Source organism: Protopterus annectens, chromosome 11.part0 (genome assembly GCF_019279795.1).
Source record: "Protopterus annectens isolate FY-2018-M chromosome 11.part0, PAN1.0, whole genome shotgun sequence".
NCBI lineage: Eukaryota > Metazoa > Chordata > Ceratodontiformes > Protopteridae > Protopterus > Protopterus annectens.
The window spans coordinates 1,345,536,775-1,345,557,960 of record NC_056745.1 but is presented as its reverse complement, the minus strand read 5'-3'; the positions used below and the strand labels follow the sequence as shown (position 1 = coordinate 1,345,557,960).

Here is a 21,186-nt window from a genome sequence, read left to right as displayed (position 1 = left end):
TCCCTCCCAGCTTCCATGTATTTTTTCTACAATAACTTCATAAAACTGTGCTTGTCTCTAAAAAGATTGACTCTGGTGTTAGAAAACTGACAAAATACTATCTTGAAATGGCTATTTTGGTTCACTTAAAATCTCTCAATAGGAATGCAGCTTTTCTTTTGGATGTTTTGTCAGCTAGGATAGTGTTTCATGCAAGCCCTGAATTGTTCCCTGCTCTGCTTCTTATTAATGTTACAGAGAGCTCTGCTTACTAGCCCCAGTCCTTTACGCCTAACATCACATCAGACAGCTGTATGAACAGCAAGATGCAATTTTCTTTCCTTTATTCACATTCTCAGAATCCAGTATTAAATACAGTTTACAGATCTGAAAAATCAACTTGATCTTGAACTCCCATTCATATCTGGTTGGTGTTTGCCTCTTTCACAGACACCTATACACAAAAAAAAGTTACAGACTTTTGTTTGAAAATAAACGATTTCTAACTTGCTTGCCAAGTACACTCCCTTTTGTTTTACCTGGCAATGCTAGTTACGGACCTATTAAAGATCTTTTTGCTTTAGAAAATACTACCTCATTAACTTTTTTAGAAGCATCTCAGCAAATAATGCTGCAAAGCTGCATCGTGATCCTCTGAGTACATGTTAGCGAAGAATTATAACCAGAAGTAATTTTATAAGGCACAGTGAGCTGTTGCTGCTGCATTCATCTATGGTATGGTGGCTGTAGCCTATATCAAACCTTCAGATGTATAACTTTGTATTTTTACCTTACACAAAAAATTACCACACATACCTGATTACAGGATACAACACAGCACAGTTGTGTGACATACTCAAGTGTAACAGAGGATGACCAACTCTGTTTCTGTCTCTCTAGTACATGCACTCTCCCTCACTTCTCCTTGTAGGCCGTGTTATTTGTTGTTTTATATATGTTTGTGGTTGAATATTGGTGTGCCTGTATGGATGATGAGAAATAAATATCCAGACAAGTCTGACAAGCAGATTCATACATACATAACCCCTTGTTCCCATTGTTGCACATGGGGTTGGGGTGTCACCAACACTGATAATCCTCTATTGCTATTGCCGAGGTTTACACCACTGGATGGCTAGCCAGCAGATCAATGACCAAAAATGGAAATGGCTTTGACAGTTATTACAAAGGCTTAGATGGCTTGGGTGGACATACATAAGGTAAAATGAACATAGTAAATATTTGATATTTTTTGCCTGCCTTCACAACCTACAATTTTTTGAAAGTTGTCTTCTCCATATGCCACTAGAAGTGGCAGAGACTGAAATGTATGCATGTTGCTGATTCAGACCTGGAACAAAGTCCCACTGCTATTTCTGTCATCAATCACATTAAAAGGATTATTTCACTTAGCTTTGTATGGAGGGAAAAATACTGAATTATTCCTTGTATTAGCAATCGTTATTTTCTGGAACTGGCAGCCTAGACTGCCAATTAGTAAAATAGAAGTAATTTGCTACTAGAGAAACCTCAGTAAATACCTATGAACTAGGCATAAAAATGGCCTACTGTTATGGTAGCACATCACAGCACTATACTATACAAGAAGGCTTGCACCTAACACAAGCAAGGGGTAAATCCCAGTTGAATAAACAAAAACTCTATCCCAGCTGGCCCTACAGACATGCGGTGCTATAGCAGACATAGTGCAAACTAGAGTAAAAACATCTCAAAGTGCAATTAATATTTACATAGTTTTTAACAATTGATTATATTTGATGAAGAAAAGTAAGAAAACAGAGACTTAAATAAAAAATAAGTCTGTTTAAGGAAATAATATGGAGAACACAAATTGTGCTCCTGCTCCGAAAAGTGTATCACTAACAGTTGCATCACTTACAGTTAATTATTTCTTCACATAGCAATCAAAATAATTTCTACTACCTTCCACAGTGAGACTTATCAGAGTTATCCCCTCAGTTCTTCCATCAGTTGAATAGCGAGCTTCCAGTTTATAATTACCAGAATCAATACGCCTAATTTCATTTATGACCAAGGAATAGTCAGTCTTAAAGAATATGGCCCGTCCTTTTAAAGCCTGTAGCTCAATCACTGGTTTCAATTCCCCATTGTATTCTACAACCATGCTGTAGTTTTCTGAGCCTTGCTTGCTAAATTGCCACCTGAATGTGTTCATACTGCATGGAATGTAACCACCATTCAGAGAGAGATGGACAGTTCTACCAGGAATAGCTTGTATTGTCTGTCTTGTACCTGGAACTAAAAACAAAATAGTGTAAATGTAAAAAATCAGGTATCGCACACAATTTTAATATCCATTCACTATTAAACCACATTTTTAATACACACACACACATTATATATATATATATATATATATATATATAAACATGTATTTACTATTACTACTTTATTTTTAAGCAGTCTTCATGCTAGCCCATAAGAGACAGCAGGTCAGAGGAATAAATCTAGGATGAAAAACACAAATAACCAGCACTAAACCAGCACTTTCTTTTATTCACAGCGATCTGGTACCTCGGCAATTCACCTTCATGGATCACCAGAAAGTGCTGGTTTAGTGCTGGTTATTTGTGTTTTTCATATTTGCTCTTACTAGTGTTTTTTTGGAATAAATCTAGGACACTGACGTACCAGCCAGGGTGGTATGGAGGTCTAATCTAATAATCGTACAAATGAGGAAGATGGGATCATTCATTATTAGCCTCTAATAGAAACCTGGAAAGTGAATTTTATGGTGTATGGTACTCATGAGGATATTACAGATGGTGGTATACACGAGCATGACCAACCCATCCCCCATTATATAATGGCATGTCTAGGTTTCAGAGGGGGAGGAAACAAATGCAGGGTTCTCCCTGACAATCCGAAAAGACTAACAGTCCATTTCCCACAATAATTGCAATCACAGGTTCTCTATTGGGCAGGTAGACATTCTGAGACAGGGCCACCTGGCGATAAACAAAAAGACCTACTGTAATCCCAAAACATGAGCTAAAGCATACATAAGTCTCAAAAAACCTGCATGAAAGATAGCAAGAAGTGGTATCACTGAAGAAGTTATCTCCCTTCTACATTCAAAATAAACGTGAACAGATACATACTTCCTTTATATCATTTACCTTCGTGTTATCTTCACAAGTGATAAGCACAGCCTCTCTGAAATATGCCCTGCTTACACAGAATTCCCTTACTTATGCTCTAAAAACTACTACAAACCATGGCACCCGCAAGGACAAACTTTAGCTATCTGACTACATCATCTTTCTGAGTCTCACTAACTCAGATTAAAAAAGTTTCATGTTTGTTAGTGCTATAAATACATTTGTAGAATTTTACTAGGCTAATAGCCCAGGGGGGCTTTCGAAGCCTAGCCAAGTTTTCCCAAAAGAATTATTATGTCCTGTATCTGAATAGGACATTGATAGTCAGCCATTTATAAGCTACCTCTGTCCATAACAGACATGGGTGCCAGGCCTGGTGCAAATTTCCTATTCCTCATCCACTGGTCTAGGTTGTGCTTAAACTGGGTAATAGATGAACTCAGCTTCACATGGATGGGAAGCCAGTTCCATAGGAGGGGCAGTTTGTGGGACACGTACTGTCTCTCCAGCATGCTCCGTTTAAGTCACAGGCAAAATTCAGGTCCTTAGACCTTGTATTTCTGGTAATCTTTGACTTACGAATATGTAGGAGATTCATAGGTGTAGGGTTTGCGGATGCCTTGTAAGCTAGACATAGAGTACCCCTCAGCAATCGATAAGAGATTGAATAGGGGGAAAGGGCTTTAAGGTGATCTGCATAAGGCAGGCTTGTTATGCCTTGTATTTTTCTGCAAGAAACCTCTGAGGTCTCTCTAGTTGCTGCACGTCTGGTCAGATACATACCAAAGGGAGTATTGTACTCTATGACTGGTCTGACAAGGGCAGAATACAGTGGAATAATGACCTTTTTTGATCTAGATACCATGCCCTTACTTATAAGTTGCACAACATAAAAGGATTTCCTCACAACTGTGGCCACTTGGTGGTCAAAGGCAAGGCAGCTGTCTACATGCATATCCAGATCCCTGATCATTGAGTCAACTCTTAGGGGCATATTATCAACATGGTAATTAGCTGTGATGCTTGACTTCCATAATGGTACAATTATGCATTTCTTAGCATTGAGTTTAAGACCATGGGGTTGGTGCCATTTGTTAGTCAGAGTTAGACCTTCTGGGAGACTGCTAGTGTCTGCACAGGAGTCAACAATAACCCCCAAGCTTGCAATCATCTGCAAACTTAGTCCACCATAAACCTTCAGCATTTGCTTCCATTTAAGAGAAACAGATGCCCAAAATGAGCAGGCCCAGTATGGAGTCCTGAGGGACTCCACCAGTAACTGGCCTCTTGGTAGAGGTGGCCTCACCTATTTTGACCTCCTGGGTCCTATCAGTGAGCCAGTTTGCTATCCAGAGGGTGATAAAAGGGTTTACACCCAAGATAGAGAGGTTGTCTATAATGCCCTAGTGGGGTATTGTTTAAAAAGCCTTGGCCAGGTTGAGGAAAGCTGGATGCACAGTCTCATCCAATGCTTTGGTGACCCTCTGAAAAAGTCCACCAGATTTAATAGGCATAACCTTCAGTTAAAGCCGAAATGTGATGGGTTCAGCATTTGCAGGTTACCTATGTCCACATTTATCATGTTTATGATGATTCTTTCCATGGCCTTACATATTAGGTTGGTAGGATTTATGGGCCTGTAGTTACTTCAGTCAGTGGTTGAACCTCCTTTGTGGATGATGTCATTTACAAGTTCTGTGCATTGTTGTATATTTCCCTTGAAGGAAGCTTTGTGGTACCTCCTTTGCCTGAGAAGATATTTTTCTTCAAATTTAGCCTTTGAAGTATTAATTAACCCTGTTAGCTGCCTGTATAGAATGATCAGGGTTTTTTAGTATGCATGTCTTTGTTCCAGCTATGCTTGGCCAAGATTGTTTTTCTTTTGTTGTATAATGGATTCATATTGCGATTCCACCACTGTGACTTGCCTTTTGAGTTTGTCTTATTCTTAATGCGAATGGGCACAGTTAGCTCTATACAGCTATCAATATGGCTGTACAGAGATTTTGTAAATAGTTCAGCATATAGTATGGTGTTTTCTGGGTTTGGGTGTGGTTGGAATTTAGCCAAGGTGCTGCTTAGTAGAGAAAGGTTAGCTTTGAAATAGTTCCTGAAGATTTTTGGTTTTGCTGGATCCCCAGATTTAATTTTTATTTCAAGTAATGCTGCCTTATGGTCACATCTGATCAGCAAAGACATTACAATGGGTGGCCCACCATGTTCGTGAGTACCAGGTCAAGGATGTTTGTACCCCCTGGTAAGAGAATGAACCAACTGTTTCAGGATGCTGGCATTAAGAAAGTTTAGGAATTGCTGGGCTTGTGCATTAGTAGTATAGGATTCCTAATTTTTAGAGGGGTAGTTCAGATCCTCCATGAATATCATACTGAGCTGAACAGTGAGGAACTGTAGTATATTGTGATATTTAGTATGGGTTTCCTGCGACATGGAGGGGGGCCTATATGCTGCAAGGATATAGAGCAACACCCTGTTTACATGTATGAGTTCCAGTGAGTCATATACTTTAGTATGGATGTGAGACTGATTTTAATATAGACTAACACAACTTCACCTTTACTTCCCTACTGTGCAGCAGCTGGTCTTAAGGTGTGAAAGGCATTATAGCCTTGCATTGCTGGTGTAATCTCTGCAACTTTAAACCATGTCTCCATTACTACACAGATGTCTACACTCTACAGGGAGAGAAAGACTTTCAGGGAGTGGAGTTTCTTGTTAAGACTTCTATTGAGCAGTACCATCTTCAGATATTCCTTCAAAGGCTCTGTTAAGTTGGTAGGTTTATCAGTTTGACACTGCCTTAAAAAGGCACTATGGGGGGTGGAAAAGGTCTTTGCCACAATTCAAAAGCCTAGAGGGGATAAGTGGAGACCATCACTAGCAAAGCAGCATGGTCTGTCAACTGTGTCCTCCCAGGCCATCAAATATTGTACTCCTCTGGGCTGACAACACAAGCTAAACCAGGCCTTAGACCTAGTGCAGACTATTATATTACAATAGTCTATATTATAGTATTGCTATTTTTTGTCTTCATTTATTTGCTTTTTAGTATGATTGTGAAAGATTCGGAAGTTGAAGCTATTGAGGTGTTTTATATTTTTGCCACTCTTTTCATGCTTTTTCTCTATGCTGCATTAACATTCTACTCTTTTTGGATGACCAAATCGCATTATTTGTTTTCAGTCTCTTCCTTCTAGGAGATGCCAGACTATTTAGGATATTTAGAAAAGTTGTACTACATTCAGTTATATCATCTAAGGAAATTGATTTTTAGGAAGTTCCAGTTAACTGATGATAGCGTAGTAATGAACATTTCTGGGTTATAGGTTCATAGGTTGGTACTAGGCTATCGGCCCTAGGGCCTATACAAGCCTAGCCATAACAATTTCCTGGATATTTCTTCCCACACTATTTACTTCCCTGGACCCCTGTCTAGCAGGGCGACTGACGTGATCCCTGGGGTGAATTTCCTTTCTCCCATCCAATCATCAAGATTCTTTTTGAAGAGGGTCAAAGAGGTGCTCTGCTTGACATGTATGGGCAGTCTATTCCAGAGTCTGGGGAGTCTCTGGGTCAGGAACCTATCCCTCCAGCAAGTTTTGTTTATTGTGATGACAAGGTTTAGATCCCTGGAGTGTGTGGCTCTGAAGGATTGGGATTGTAGCATGTCCAACAGCTCTGGGTTTGACATGGCCTTGTATGTTAAGCAGAGATCGCCTCGGAGTAGACGATATGCGACAGAGTATAGCTGCAGTTTAAGGAAGTCAGCATAGGGCATCTGCTTTAGGCCTGTGATTTTTTTAGTGAGGTATTTCTGCGGCCTTTCCAGTTGTTGCAGATGTCTTGAAGGGTACAAACCAAATGGGGCATTGTATTCTATAATGGGTCTAATGAGGAATGAGTACAGTGGGATAATGACCTCCTTTTTTCTGGATGAAAAACCCTCAGTGGTGAGGTGTGCCACATAGAAGAATTTCCTGACTGTTGAGGCGATGTGGTTATTGAAGGTGAGACCACTGTCCACCTATGTCCCTAAGTCTCTTATCACACTTTCGTTTTTTAGTGTACTGCCACCTATGTGGTAATTCATGGGTACATGTTTTTCCCAAAGGGAATAACTATACATTTCTTGGCATTGAGCTTGAGCCCATGGCTCTGGCACCAAGCATATGTTTCTGTAAGGCCGTTTTGTAGCGTATCGACATCATTTGGGGATTCAATAATGGCTCCCAGTTTGCAGTCATCTGCGAACTTTGTTAGCTAGAGTCCCTTAGTGTTGGCCTGTACTTCAGAGAAGTAGATGCCAAACAAGAGAGGTCCCAGGACTGAACCCTGAGGTACTCCCACTTGTCACTTGTCTGGAGCTGAATTTGGAGTCAGCTACGTTTACAGTGTGGGTTCTGTCAGTAAGCCAGTTGGCAACTCATCAAGTGACGTAGAGATTAATGCCCAGCTTAGTAAGTTTATCTGGGGGATGGTGTCAAAGGCCTTGGCGAGGTCCAGATAGGCTGTGTGGACTGTCTTATTCCTAGTCCACGGCTCCGGAGACCGATTTGAAGAAGTCAATCAGGTTCAGGAGACAAGATCGGCCCTTCGTGAACCCAAACTGGGTGGGGTCCATTTGTTTTAAGGTTGCCAATGTCTTTGTTTATAAGTTCCATGATAATATGTTCCATGGCCTTGCAGATCACACTTGTCAGACTGATGGGGCGGTAGTTCCAGGGATCCAAGGTGGATCCCCCCTTGTGGAGTGGGATAACTGTAGCTGTGCGCCACTCAGTGAGCATGAAGCCTGAGATGAGGGTATGATTAAACATGACACTTAGGTGAGGTGCCAGTTCATTTTGTACTCCATGTGGTACACGGCCCGGGATGTTATCTGGTCCCATGGATGCTGTATTCTTAACTTCGGAGAGTGCGTTTTTTATCTGTGTGGCCGTTATTACCGGAATTTGGCAATCTTCCGGTATTGAGATGGGCCATTTAGGGGGTGGGGGTGAAGTTGGCACTGAATCAATCTGCCAGGATATTGGCAATATCCTTGGGATCAGTATATTTAATGCCATTCTGTTGTAGCTCAGAGCAGATCTGAGCATTGCCATTTAGATTCTTGACAAAGTTATAGAATGCCTTGTGGTTGTCTTTGGAATCTTTGGCAATTTTATTTTCGTAACTAGCTTTGGAGGATTTTATGAGGGATCTTAGCTTCTTATTGAGGATGGTAAGCGAGTTTTTTGCATCCTGGGATTTTCCTCTTTTCTGCAACAGTTTCTTCCTTTTGTTGTAAAGTTTGTTTATGGCAGGGGACCACCAGATAGGCTTCCTTTTTTTGGAGGAGAGCATCTTGGTTCTATTTGGGATGGCATGATTCATGCATGAGTGGATGTGCTTGTACAGTGCCTTAGTGCAGGACTCAGCAGTCGAACGTTCGGTTCCCGTCTGCATGGGTGTCGTGAAGTTTGTCACTTCTGACTTGAGTAGCATGAAGTTGGCTTTGGAGAAGTTTTTCATGGAGGTTTCCTTACTGGGGGGTGGGGGTGGGATGTGGATGTTAAGGGTGATTAGCTTATGGTCTGATCTGACCGAGGGGGTGGCCATAGGTGTGGAGCATTGATTTTCCCATGTTGGTAAATGACCAGGTCTAGGATATTGGAGCCCCTGGTGGGACTATGGATTAGTTGATCCAGGGCATTGAAATGTATGAATTCCAAGAACCGGTGGGCAAAGGTGTTGGTACACAAGTAGTTGAAATCACCCAGTATTAGGGTGTTTGGTTGTATATTAATATTTTCCAGTATGTTTAGAAAGGTGTAGTGAGAATCTTGGGACACGGTGGGGGACCTGTAGCAAGCTACAATTTGGATTGCAGTCTTACCTAGTGTTAGTTGCTCTTGGAGAATTTCAGACGCATTGTGTTGGGCAAATAACCTGGTGGTGTGAATATCATTGGTGAATATGGACACTCCTCCACCTTTAATGTTTCGATCCTGGTTTGGTGGCCGAAAGGTGTGGTAAGAGTTGTAGCCTGGTATTGCAGGGGTGCTCTCTGGAGCCTTGAACCAGGTCTCAGTTACTGCACAGATATCGATGTTCTCCACTTTTAGGAGTGCCTCGAGAGAGTGCATTTTGAGATTTAGACCTCTAGCATTGAGTAGCATTATCTTCAGATTTTGCATGCTTGTACCTGTTATGGTGGTGGTTTTGTCCTTTGAACTTTGCCTAAAAAAGGCACTACAGGGGTGTGGCAAGAGCCTTGAAAGCTTACATGTTTTATAAATACACCATTTAACTGTATGTGTGAGATGTCTAGTTGTACAGACTGGGAAATCACTGAGAAAGTCTGACATTGTACCTGTGGTGGAGTATTTGCTAGGGTCTAATACTATGATTCAGTCTAATACAGAATTTTATGTCTTGCTATAATGTGTGAGGCTATTAATTAGTTGTGTGAAACCAGATAAGGTCATGCTAGACGTAGGGAAGTAAGTTTATAATAAGAATAAGAACTAAAATTATGTTTGGCGTAAAAGAAAACAAACAAAATGTTTGAAATAAAAATATTCTGGATGACAAGATGATTACAAAAATTGTCATGAAAGGTTTGTGTAACAATATTGTATTAGTGAATAACAAAAATGGTATGTTAAAGGATTGGGACAGTCTATGGCATGTTTTCTGTTTGGTGCAGATGACTGCTTGATACCTGTATGTCTAAACAGTATTGTAATCTACCAAGGACTGTAAAGTTTTGTTTGTTTCAAATGTGCCAACATGGTTATTTTGATTTGACTCAGAACTGCTAAGTAATTGTGGTAAATCATATGATAATGACAAAGTAATTGAGGATACGGACAAGGAAACATCAGCGGCATGCCATGAACACTGTAAAAAAAGTGTTAAGAATGAGGAAGACAAACAGTATGTTGAAGACATTGCTATCATACGAGTTAAGTCCTGACGGAATGATGATGAAGGGGAAATATCTGCTACTTCTAGTAAAAGTGAGAGAGAGAGAGAGAGAGAGACAGGAAAAATATTTGCAACAGAAGAAAGTTGCTAAAAAGGAAAAGGATAGCAATTTTATTAGCTGTTAATTTAAACAGCACCAAAATAATGTAAGAAGAGTGCTGATTTTTTGGAGTGGTGTCAGAAGCAAGTTTTTGATAATTATGTTTGTAAGCCAATAGATTATTAAATGGAAAAGAAAAAGGACAAAATGACAACAGTTTTGGGAAGAAGACATGCTCAGGAATTGATGCATTAATTTAGAAGACAAACATACAGATTCTGGATGTTAATATAGTGAAAGCAAAATGTTATGACAATGATGCAAGAAAAGGGTACAAAATAATTGCAATTTATATACAGACTAATGAAAGGAATGAGCCTTACTGTTTGAAATCGTTATAAATGTGGATATAATAATAATAGGTGACTTTAAAAAGTATGTTCATGAATGATGAGATGCGGAAAGCTGAAAGTGGGGAAGGATGGATGGTTTGTGTGTAAAAAGGTAACCGCATTATATAACTATGTCTGACAGAATACTAGAGGTAAAAGGAAGGAAAGTGTATTTTTCAGCTCACCATGCCACATGACCAGAAATACAGGGCAGAAAAGAATATATCAGAGAAAGAAAAGAAATGGAAAAAATTAATAGGAAAAGTAATAAAAATTTACTATTTGTTGGAATTCTAGACTGATCAGAAATACTTACGGATATAAGAAAAATAAATTAAAAAAAAAATCTAAATTAGCCAAAAAATGAATAACTTTAGTGCCCACTGGTTAGATGAAAAAGGATATGAATTCTATAAGAAAATGAGAAGTGAAAAGACAGCTCTTGTGACTGAGGTTATAAGCATACAGTTGGAACATTTTATAATAAAGGAAACATGGGAATGTGTTATTACATATACTTATAAAACGATGGAGAAAAAGATTATCAAGAACTGGAGGCATTTACTTTTCTGAGCAATCTGGAATATAAAATGTTTATGAAAATCAAGCAGAAATGTTTAACCAAGGAATTAAAACATGTTTTGGATGCAGGACTATATGGAGTAGAAAGTTAGCAAATTAAAGTTCTATTAATTTTATTTTAACACATTAGAGAAATAGCTACATGTAAAGTTGAAGTATATGATGTTGAAAAAGTTTATGATACGCACAAAATAATGTAGGATATTCAGGAGTTAAATAGTTTATGTGACACTTAGAGCAAAGTATTAACATTTATTTATGGAAATAGATGTAATAGGGTTTTTTTTCTTATAAATGACTGGATGTGGAAACAATTTAAGGTTCAAAGGGGTACCCCTGAGTGGTGTATTGTCTGCATTAATAATTAGTACAGTTGTTGAAAACTGTAAGACTCGGATAAATGAAGTAAAAGATGTAAAACTGAAATAAAAGAAACAAATTGCTAGGCTTGTATAGGCCCTAGGGCCGATAGCCTAGTACCAACCTATGAACCTATGAACAAAGGATGCCAAGTGTGCCTCTGTTTATGGCAGATGTAGAGGTTTTAGTAAATGCAGCAAGGAACACAAAGAATGAAGGAAATATGCATTAGCTGTAGCTATGGAATTAAAAGTAAGTTTGTTGATTAAAAAAATGAAAAGTAAAAGTTTTAGAGATACTAAGACTAGAGGGGTACCTATTTCTCAGGAACTGAAATTAATCTTACGAGTACAACATTTGGTAGTAAGAAAGTGAAAATGAATTCATGTAAAAGTAGGAAACATTTGGAACACTTTCTGGGTTGCATTTTGTAAAAAGTTTTAACTGAGATTATATATATACATACACACACTTATTTGTTTAGTGAACTGTGTTATATAGGTGGATTATGTGCCTTTTTTAAGATTATGTAAAAAGAATTATTAAAACATTCCTTTGAAACCATTTGGAACTCCAGATTTTTAGCCCTAAACCTCTATGTTCTGTCATATAATGTATCACACTTCTTACTGTGAGTCAGATTGATCTACCTAGCTATTGGTTAAATAATGCAATGAAAAGAGGCAGTAATACATTAGGTAGAATTTAATGGGAACATATAACATGTTTTGGAAAGACGTAAAACAAAATAAAAGGTTAAAAATTATTAATGGAATACTATCACAAATTTAAACCTTAGTATATTAAGAGAAATTTCTTAAATTAGAAAACTATAATATAAACAAATTATGGAAAAATATATGAAACTATGGGAACAGAAAAATGATAATATAAAAAGAATTATAAAACACAAACAGAACAAGTTTAAAGAAATAAAACAAATGGAGGATTTCTCACAGAGATAAAAGTTAAAACGACTAACTGGTAGGGGTCAGATGAAGTACAAAGAAAGGCTATGTAAGATGTGTACAGACAAAAAAAAAATATTCAAAATGCTCTTACTGAAGGTGACAAGGTTAATAAAGCACAGATAAAGCCATTACTGTACCCAGATGACCCATACTCAATTATCAACATGGGCGGGGGGGAGTTGGAGTAAGTGGCCAACATCAACTCACCCATTCTGGGGAGGAGGAAGATATTCTGAAACTTTATGTAGAATGCCTGCAGGAAACAGAGAGCAAAGAATGTGCTCTCAGTTTAGAAGAAAATGATCTAAGGGAAAAGTTGCTTGACTTAATAAAGATAGACAGACACGTTAAGACTGCATAAAAATGACCAAAATGTTAGAAGTCTAACAAAACAAATGAAAACGGTAACAAACACTATTAACAGAAATTCATGTGATATAACAGAAGAAAAGAGGATACATTACTCTGCAGTTAAATTAATAACAGATAAGTTAACACAAAAACAGAGCAATAAGGGAAAAGTAAGGAAGAAATAAAAAAAAACATCATGGAAGCATCGAACAGAGAAAACTGTAAAGCAAGTAAGACAAGTGTCACTGTTAGAAGAATACAAATGCGGGAACAGATCAACAAAAATACTTAGATAGATGTGGTAAAAGCAACGCTCAGTATTAGAGAAGATCAGAATCTATCATAGACTACATCAAATAATAAATTAAACATATCAGCACAAGCAGGAAAACTTAGAAGCTATGCAAATAAATATAAAGGAAAAGAAAAAAATACACAATCCAGTGATGATACAAAAAGTTTTATACATGACTGGGAAACAAAGTTAGAAGTTAGAATAAGTAGATGGGGGGCACATAGTAAATTTCAAAGATACATGTGGATAGTTATAACATAGATGACGATATTTATCTAAATAATGTTGTGGGCTGTGCCCCCCCACACCGCCCTATTTATTCAAACTCCAGGGTCGCGCTACAGTGGGGAAAGGGCATTAGCTTTGAATGTCATGTGTCGATGTTATGAGTTTCGACCAAATGAGTTTTCGGTGTTTTGAGCTTTAGTCAAAGTTGCAAAACTTTGAACTTCAAACGGACAAGACCAGAAGATCAAAGTTTTGAAACTCCGAATGTTCTGAATGGAGACAGCTGTACAGCACAGAACAGGATAGTTACCATTTACCTTACTGTAGTGCAATATTGGAGTTGGTATATTTATTTAGCAGGGAGTGTGGGAGGTGCAGGGGTGCTTGCCCCCCTGCAAAAATGGAAAAACATTTTTTGTTGTTTTTATTTATTTTGTTTTTGAAGTTTCAAACCTTCGATCTTCCGGTATATATATATATATATATATATATATATATATATATATATATATATTATAGTTCCCCTTCATAATCTTGAAACACTGACATCTCGAATTTCAGTATTCCGAGACCATAAAGGAGAAAATTCATAATACTGAAAGTGCATAAGCACGAATTCGAATATCTCGAATCCGTGCTTATGCATTTCAGGTACGGTACGTGAAGTGTCTGGCTGGGATGGTGTCTGGACTTGAAGGTGAGGGAGTATGTGTGTGTGGTTTTGTACGTTGTATGTGTGGGTAAGGGTAGGGAGGTGCAAGTATGAGTGTTGGATGTGTTTGTGTATGTGCTTGTGTATGTGTGTGTGTGAGATGTGTGTTAGTGTAGAATGCCATGGTGTGATTTTTTTTTTTTCCATTATGTGCAATCTCGGAGTTGGTATATATAAGTCGGTGGGTGTGGAGGGCGCAGCCCCCCACATGGGGGCTTGCCCCCCTGCTTACATGTAATGTAGTGTTGTGTGGTGTGGGTAGAAGGGTGTGTGGGTTGTGTGGTGTATGGTGTATATATGTTCGTGACTGTGAGAGTCGTGATTGTGGGTTTCGTGATTGTGGGTTTCGGGATTGTGAATGGTTTGGCTTTATAGTTTCAAAATACTGAAATTCGAGATTTCAGTATTTCAAGATGAAGTAGAACCATATATATATATATATATATATATATATATATATATATATATATATATGAAGAGAGAGAGAGAAAAAGACATAAAATATCAGGATTTACAGGGAGAAACAAGAGCATTGTTGAAGAAAGATATCAAAACAGTTCCAATAGTAGAAGCAATGGGTCTAATTAGAAAAATCTACTGCCATACTTAGATATGTTAGACTACATGAAGAGAGACATGGAGGAGCTCTCGGATTATGTAGCCCAGGCGTGTATGACCTTAGCCCATCACCCAGAATGATACGACAGTACAAGCAGAAAATGAGTTTCTGGTGTCATTCTAAGGAGATCCAGTATCTCTCTGCCTGAGATGACATGACTGACAGACCTCAATGCTTTGCCAGAGATGGCCTGCATCCGTCACCCCTGGGCTTCCAGATACTGGCCAAGACCTCTTGCCACCACTATAGTGCCTTTTTTAGGCAGTGTTCCAAAGACCAAATTACCACCGTAACAGCTACAAACAAATGCAATTTGAGGGTCATGCTGCTCAATGCTTGAAGTCTAAATCTCAAAATGCCCTCGCTCGAAGTACTCTTTAAAATAGAGAACATCGACATTTGAGCTGTAACAGAGACCTGGTTCAAGGCAGCAGAAAGCACCCCTGCATTACCAGGCTACAACTCATTCCACACTTTTCGGCCCCAGAACTTGGACCAAAGCTCCAAAGGCAGTGGCGTTTCCATATTCATAAAGGATGTGCACACCTCCAGACTGGTAGTCCAATATAATGCATCTGAGATACTTCAGGTGCAACTAACATTAAGACAGCGATTCAGTTCATAGCCTGCTATAGGTCCCCAACCATGTCCCAAGATTCACACTCCACATTCCTAAGCACCCTGGAGAATATTGGGGTCCAACCTAACACTCTCACACTGGGCAACTTCAACTACCCCTCCATTAACTGGGAAAACTATTCATGTACCAATACATTTGCACAACACTTTCTGGAATTCATTAATTCCATTGCCCTGGATCAGCTCATTCTTACCCCCACTAGACGTAGCAACATCCTTGACCTGGTCATTACTAACATGGGCGACCGTTGCTCTACACCAACAGTCAACTCCTCCCTGGTTAGATCCAATCACAAGCTAATCACCTTGGAAATCCACATCCCTCCCCCCACCACCAACAAAGGTAACCACTATGAAAAACTTCTCCAAAGTTAACTTTGGGCTCCTAAAAACAGAGGTGGCACACTTCACGGCACCCGTGCAAATGGAGAACAGTTGCATGACCCCCAAATCATACACCAATGCACTGTATGAACACGTACACAAAAGGATGGATCTCACCATGCCCAATAGAACTAAGACGCTCTCCTCAAACAAAAAGGAAGCTAATCTGGTGGTCCCCTGCCATAAACAAACTCTACAACAGGAGGAAACTGATGCGGAATAAGGTGAAGTCCCAAGATTGGTAAAACTCCCTTATCAGCCTCAACAAAAGGTTGAGATTCCTCATCAAATCCTCTAAAGCTAGCTATGAAAACAGAATTGCAGCAGATACTAAATCCAACCACAAGGCCTTCTATAGTTATGTAAAGAATCTCCATGGCAATACCCAAATTTGCTCTGAGCTACTGCACAATGGTACCTCCTATACAGAGCCAACAGATATAGTTATGACAACCACAAGACCTTCTATAGTTATGTAAAGAATCTCCATGGCAATACCCAAATTTGCTCTGAGCTATTGCACAATGGTACCTCCTATACAGAGCCAACAGATATTGCAAATATACTGGCGGACAGATTCAGTGCTAACTTTACCCCCCCCCCCCCATAGGACCAATCACAATACCAGTAGATTGGCAGGCACCCAGTATTACTGCTGCACATGTTAAAACAGCACTGTCCAAAGCCAAGAATACAGATTCTATGGGACTTGACTGTATCCCTGGCTGTGTTCTACATGAACTACAGAGTGAACTGGCACCACACCTGTGTGCCCTGTTCAATCACAGCCTCATCTCAGGCTTTGTCCCTACTAAATGGTGCACTGCTACAATCATCCCTCTCCACAAAGGAGGAGCGACTACAGACCCAGGAACTATCACGTCATTAGCCTGACGAGTCTGACATGCAGAGCTATGGAATGCATCATCATGGACCTAATAAACAAGGATATAGGAAATCTCCAAATCTGGGTCCTACACAGTTTGGTTTTGTGAAGGATAGATCATGCCTGCTCAACTTGGTCAACTTCTTTGAGTCAGTCACCAGAGCTGTGGATGAAGGTAAGGTGGTTCATACAGCCTACCTTGATCTGGCCAAGGCCTCTGATACCATTCCCCACTCAGGAATCATAGAAAAATTTACTAAGCTAGGCATCAACCCCTATATCACTAGGTGGGTTGCAAACTGGCTCACAGATAGAACCCACAGTGTGAAAGTAGCTGACTCCAAGTCAGACTGCCGACCAGTCATGAGTGGAGTCCCACAAGGTTCGGTCCTGGGTCCTCTGCTGTTTGGTAGCTACTTCTCTGAAGTCCAGGCCAACACGAAGGGACTCTGGCTGACCAAGTTTGCAGATTATTGCAAGTTGGGAGATATTATTAACTCCCCAAGTGATGTTGACATCCTGCAGAAAGGCCTCAATGAGATCATGAGATCAATGATTGGTGTCAGAACCATGGCCTTGAGCTCAATGCCAAAAATGTGTCTTCATCCCCTTTGGGAAAAACCCGGTTCCCTTGAATTACCACATTGATGGTAGTCCACTGAACACAGAAAATGTTATAAGAGATCTGGGAACACAGGTTGACAGCAACCTCTCTTTTGACCACCACATTGCCACTGTGGTCAGAAAGCCCTTGTATGTCGCACATCTCATTACAAAGGGTTTTTCATCCAGGAAGAAAGAGGTCATTGTCTCCCTCTACTCTTCCCTCATTAGGCCAATCATCGAGTTCAAACTGCAAAAACAGTGGAATCCTGCACCAAGGTCACTCCACCAATAAAACACAAAGTATATCCAATGAAGAATGGCATGAGACTCCACAAAAAAAGCAGAAGAGGCAAAACTTACATTAACATAGTGAGCGCTTTCAGGCAAACATGCCCTTCATTAGACAAAGTAAAAAAGCTAAAAACACTTATTTAAACATCATAGCAGCCAATCAAAAGCTAAAATTTTACCCTCCTTTTTCTTAAGACAGGCTTTAAAGGTACAGCTGTATTTAGACCAGGGCTTCTACCCGCACCTAGTCTTATAATCCATTTCGTTTCAAGACATTCAGTTTCATTAGATAAATCACCCCCCCCCCATATTATGTACATTCTGTAAAACCATAAACTTAAAATAGTGATCAGCATATTCATCCACATGTTGTGCTAACGTATTGCGTACATCATGATGCCTAATATCAAACATGTGTCCAAAAATTCTTTCCTTTAACATACAGTTTGTCTTACCGACATAGTATGAATTGCAAAATTGGCACATGGACAAATAAACTACATTCCTAGTTCGACAGTTAGCAAATCCCTTTAATGAGTACTCCCGTTTTGTCCTGGGATGTATAAACGAATTAGTAGAGCTGATATGGACACATGCCTTACAATTATGACATGGGAAGGTTCCCAACCACCTAGTTTCCATGATGTTGCTAAAAACCATTCTGGGCTCATGACAAAGCATGTCTTTTAAATTCTTGTTCCTTCTAAAGATGAACCGGGGTCGTTCACCTACAATGTCTGCTATCCATTGATCTGTATGTAGCACCCTCCAATTACGTCTAATGATGTCACAAATCCCCCCTATATCACTACTATAGGTAAGCAAGAACTGTCCCTGATTGGATCTCCTTGCATCTCGCTTGATTGCCCTTTCTTGGATACCCCTATGGTACCAGGGTTTAGCCACCCCATTACGGGTAGTTCTTACATCACTTATACTTAAGTCAACTTGCTGTCTTTTATACCCCCTGTACACAATATTCTCTGCTAAAGCACCTGCCTCTAACTCAAACCGCTCTGTGTTGGTACACAATCGGGAGATTCTATTGACCTGACCTTTCACAATGTTAGTGAATGTGTGTCTCGGATGCATGCTATCAAAGTATAATAAACTATTTCTCCAACAATCCTTTCTAAAAAGCATGGTCTCAATCCCTCCTACTTCATTCTTCCGTAAACGTACATCCAAAAAATCTATATCAGATGGCGAAGAGCTTAAGGTAAATCTGAAAAACTCAGTAGTGCTCTCTAGAAAACTCAAGAAAGAACATAAGTCCTCTATCGTGTCCTTCCAAACAAGAAACACATCATCAACAAAATGGACATAATGTCCTAACATGTTGGTCCAAGGATGTGTCTGAGAAAACAAAACCTCATCATCCCAGTAAGCTAAAACCAGGTTAGCGTAGGAATTGGCACAGGGTGTCCCCATGGCTACACCCTGTGCCTGCCCATAGTAAGCATCTTGACACATAAAGATGTTATAGTAAAGTACCAAACCCAGCAGCTTGCAAAACCTTTCATTACTAACATAATCTAATTTTAGTTTTTGTGCCAAAACATGCTCTATGGCCTTAAGCCCATAGTCATTATTGACGATGGTAAATAAATTCCTCACATCCAAAGTAACAAACATGTAGTCAACATTGTCAAAGTCATGCATAGTATTAGATAAAATAGTCAAAAACTGTGCTGTGTCTCTCAGAATCCTGGGATATAGTTCAACCACAGGTGTTAAGGCACATTCAACCCAAACAGAAATATTTTCAGTGGGCCAACCCCTCCCTGAGACCATCAGTCTCAGGGGTGAGTTGGAGCCATCTTTGTGTAACTTAGGTAAACCCTTAAACTCAGGAATCCTCGGATGTTCAATGAGAAGAAACTCATAAAAAGATTGTGTCAACAATCCACTCTTTACCATATTGGATAGGACAGTCTTAATCCTATCCTTTAAGGGAAAAAAACATCAAAGGAGAAAGTGGTACAAAGGTGGTAGTATCTTGTAACAATAAAAAAAGTTTGTCACAGTAATCTTTTCTATTTAGTATGACAGTCACTCCTCCTTTGTCCGCTGACTTTATCACTATCCTATCTTCTTGGTGTAGCTGTTCTAGGGCTCCTCGTTGCTCATGTATTAAATTACAGTATCTGTGCCTATTACTGTTTTGCATGTACTGCTCTATATCATTCTGACACAATTTTACAAATGTAGTAACAGTGGGATCAGGGTTAGGCAAAAAATCACTAGCTTTTTTTTAAATTGCTACTCCATCACCTGTAGTATCATGAAACATGTTCTTAAGTAAAACATTTCTAGCACAGCACATCACATCCACAATAACCTGACTATAATCAGATAAAGTATCAGGAACAAAGGTCAAACCCTTGTTTAAAATAGCACATTTCAAATCTGTAAGTTCAACGCTAGACAAGTTATAAACAGTGTTATCAGAAATACCCTCAGTCACTGTGAGACCCTGCATCTCTTCTGTTCTTGTTGCATTGAGAAACTCCGTTTTCGTGGATTTTTCTTTTTCACTGGAGCAGGCAGCATCGGAAAAGTTGTACTTTGAGGATAAAATATTAGCTTTTGATTGGCTGCTATGATGTTTAAATAAGTGTTTTTAGCTTTTTTAACTTTGTCTGATGAAGGGCATGTTTGCCTGAAAGCGCTCACTGTGCACGCATTTTAATAAATTTTGTTCAGGTACGTTTTGCCTCTTCTGCTTTTGTCGTGGACTCTCCTGCCATTCTTCATTGGATATGCTAATCAAAGAGTACAATGCAACATTTGGCATGTACCTCATTAGACACCTGCAACAACTGGAGAGGCCGTAAAAGTACCTCACAAAGAGGATCCTAGGCCTTAAACACTTGTCCTACATGGACAGACTCTAAAACTCCAACTATTTTCTGTCTCATATTGCCTACTTAGCTATGTCTGACCCAGCTCTGTTAGAAATGCTACATCTAAAGAAATCCCAATCGCTCTGCACCACATGCTCCAGACACCTCAACCTCATTACCACAATCAACAGAACATGCTGGAGGGATAGGTTCGTAACCCAGAGACTGCCCATGCTATGGAATAGACTTCCCATACATGTCAAGCAGAGCACCTCACTGGCCCTCTTCAAGAGAAATCTTGATGAGTGGATGGGAAATAGAAAATTCATGCCGGGGATCACTCCAGTGGCTCAACTCGACACAGGCACTAGGAACTAAGGTTGGGTGGCACAATGCCAGCGTAATCCTATGGGCTAAGCTTGTAATGGCTCCAGGGCCATTAGTCTAGTACATACCTATGAACCTATGAAGCCTAGACATGTAACTCCATATGATTTAGGAGGAGTCAAGAGAACTTTTGGCTAACAAAATAACTGAAACAATACTAATTTCATGAACTTTAGTTATACCCAGACTTAGAAATGGGGTCCATTCCTGTCACAGTATTAGAACCCAAAAAGACTTAGGCAAATTAAACTGGAGGAGGAATGCAACCCAGTGGTAAGAGACTGGTGAGCTCCATGCTACAAGCAGTACACTTCTTGGTCAGGAAGCTGCATGTGCACTTCATGAAGGCAGCAACTGCAGAATTTACAAGGTTGCTGTAGAGTGATATGGTTAGGGCACACTCTCCAATTAAAATATAACAATGAACCAGTATCCTCAAGCTTCTCAACTGCCTTGGATGTAGACCAGATTGAGGCTGGGGGAGAAGG

At 39.6% G+C, this 21,186-nt stretch overlaps 1 protein-coding gene across 1 annotated transcript in view; it reads right to left on the bottom strand.

Annotated features, from left to right (window-relative positions):
• The window catches only part of LOC122815072, a 630,978-nt gene that overhangs the window by 369,164 nt on the left and 240,628 nt on the right, over positions 1–21,186 (bottom strand). Inside the window, exon 3 of the mRNA XM_044087316.1 lies at positions 1,924–2,259. Within this exon, the coding sequence (XP_043943251.1) occupies positions 1,924–2,259 (336 nt within the window). The remainder of the gene's footprint in view (positions 1–1,923; positions 2,260–21,186) is intronic.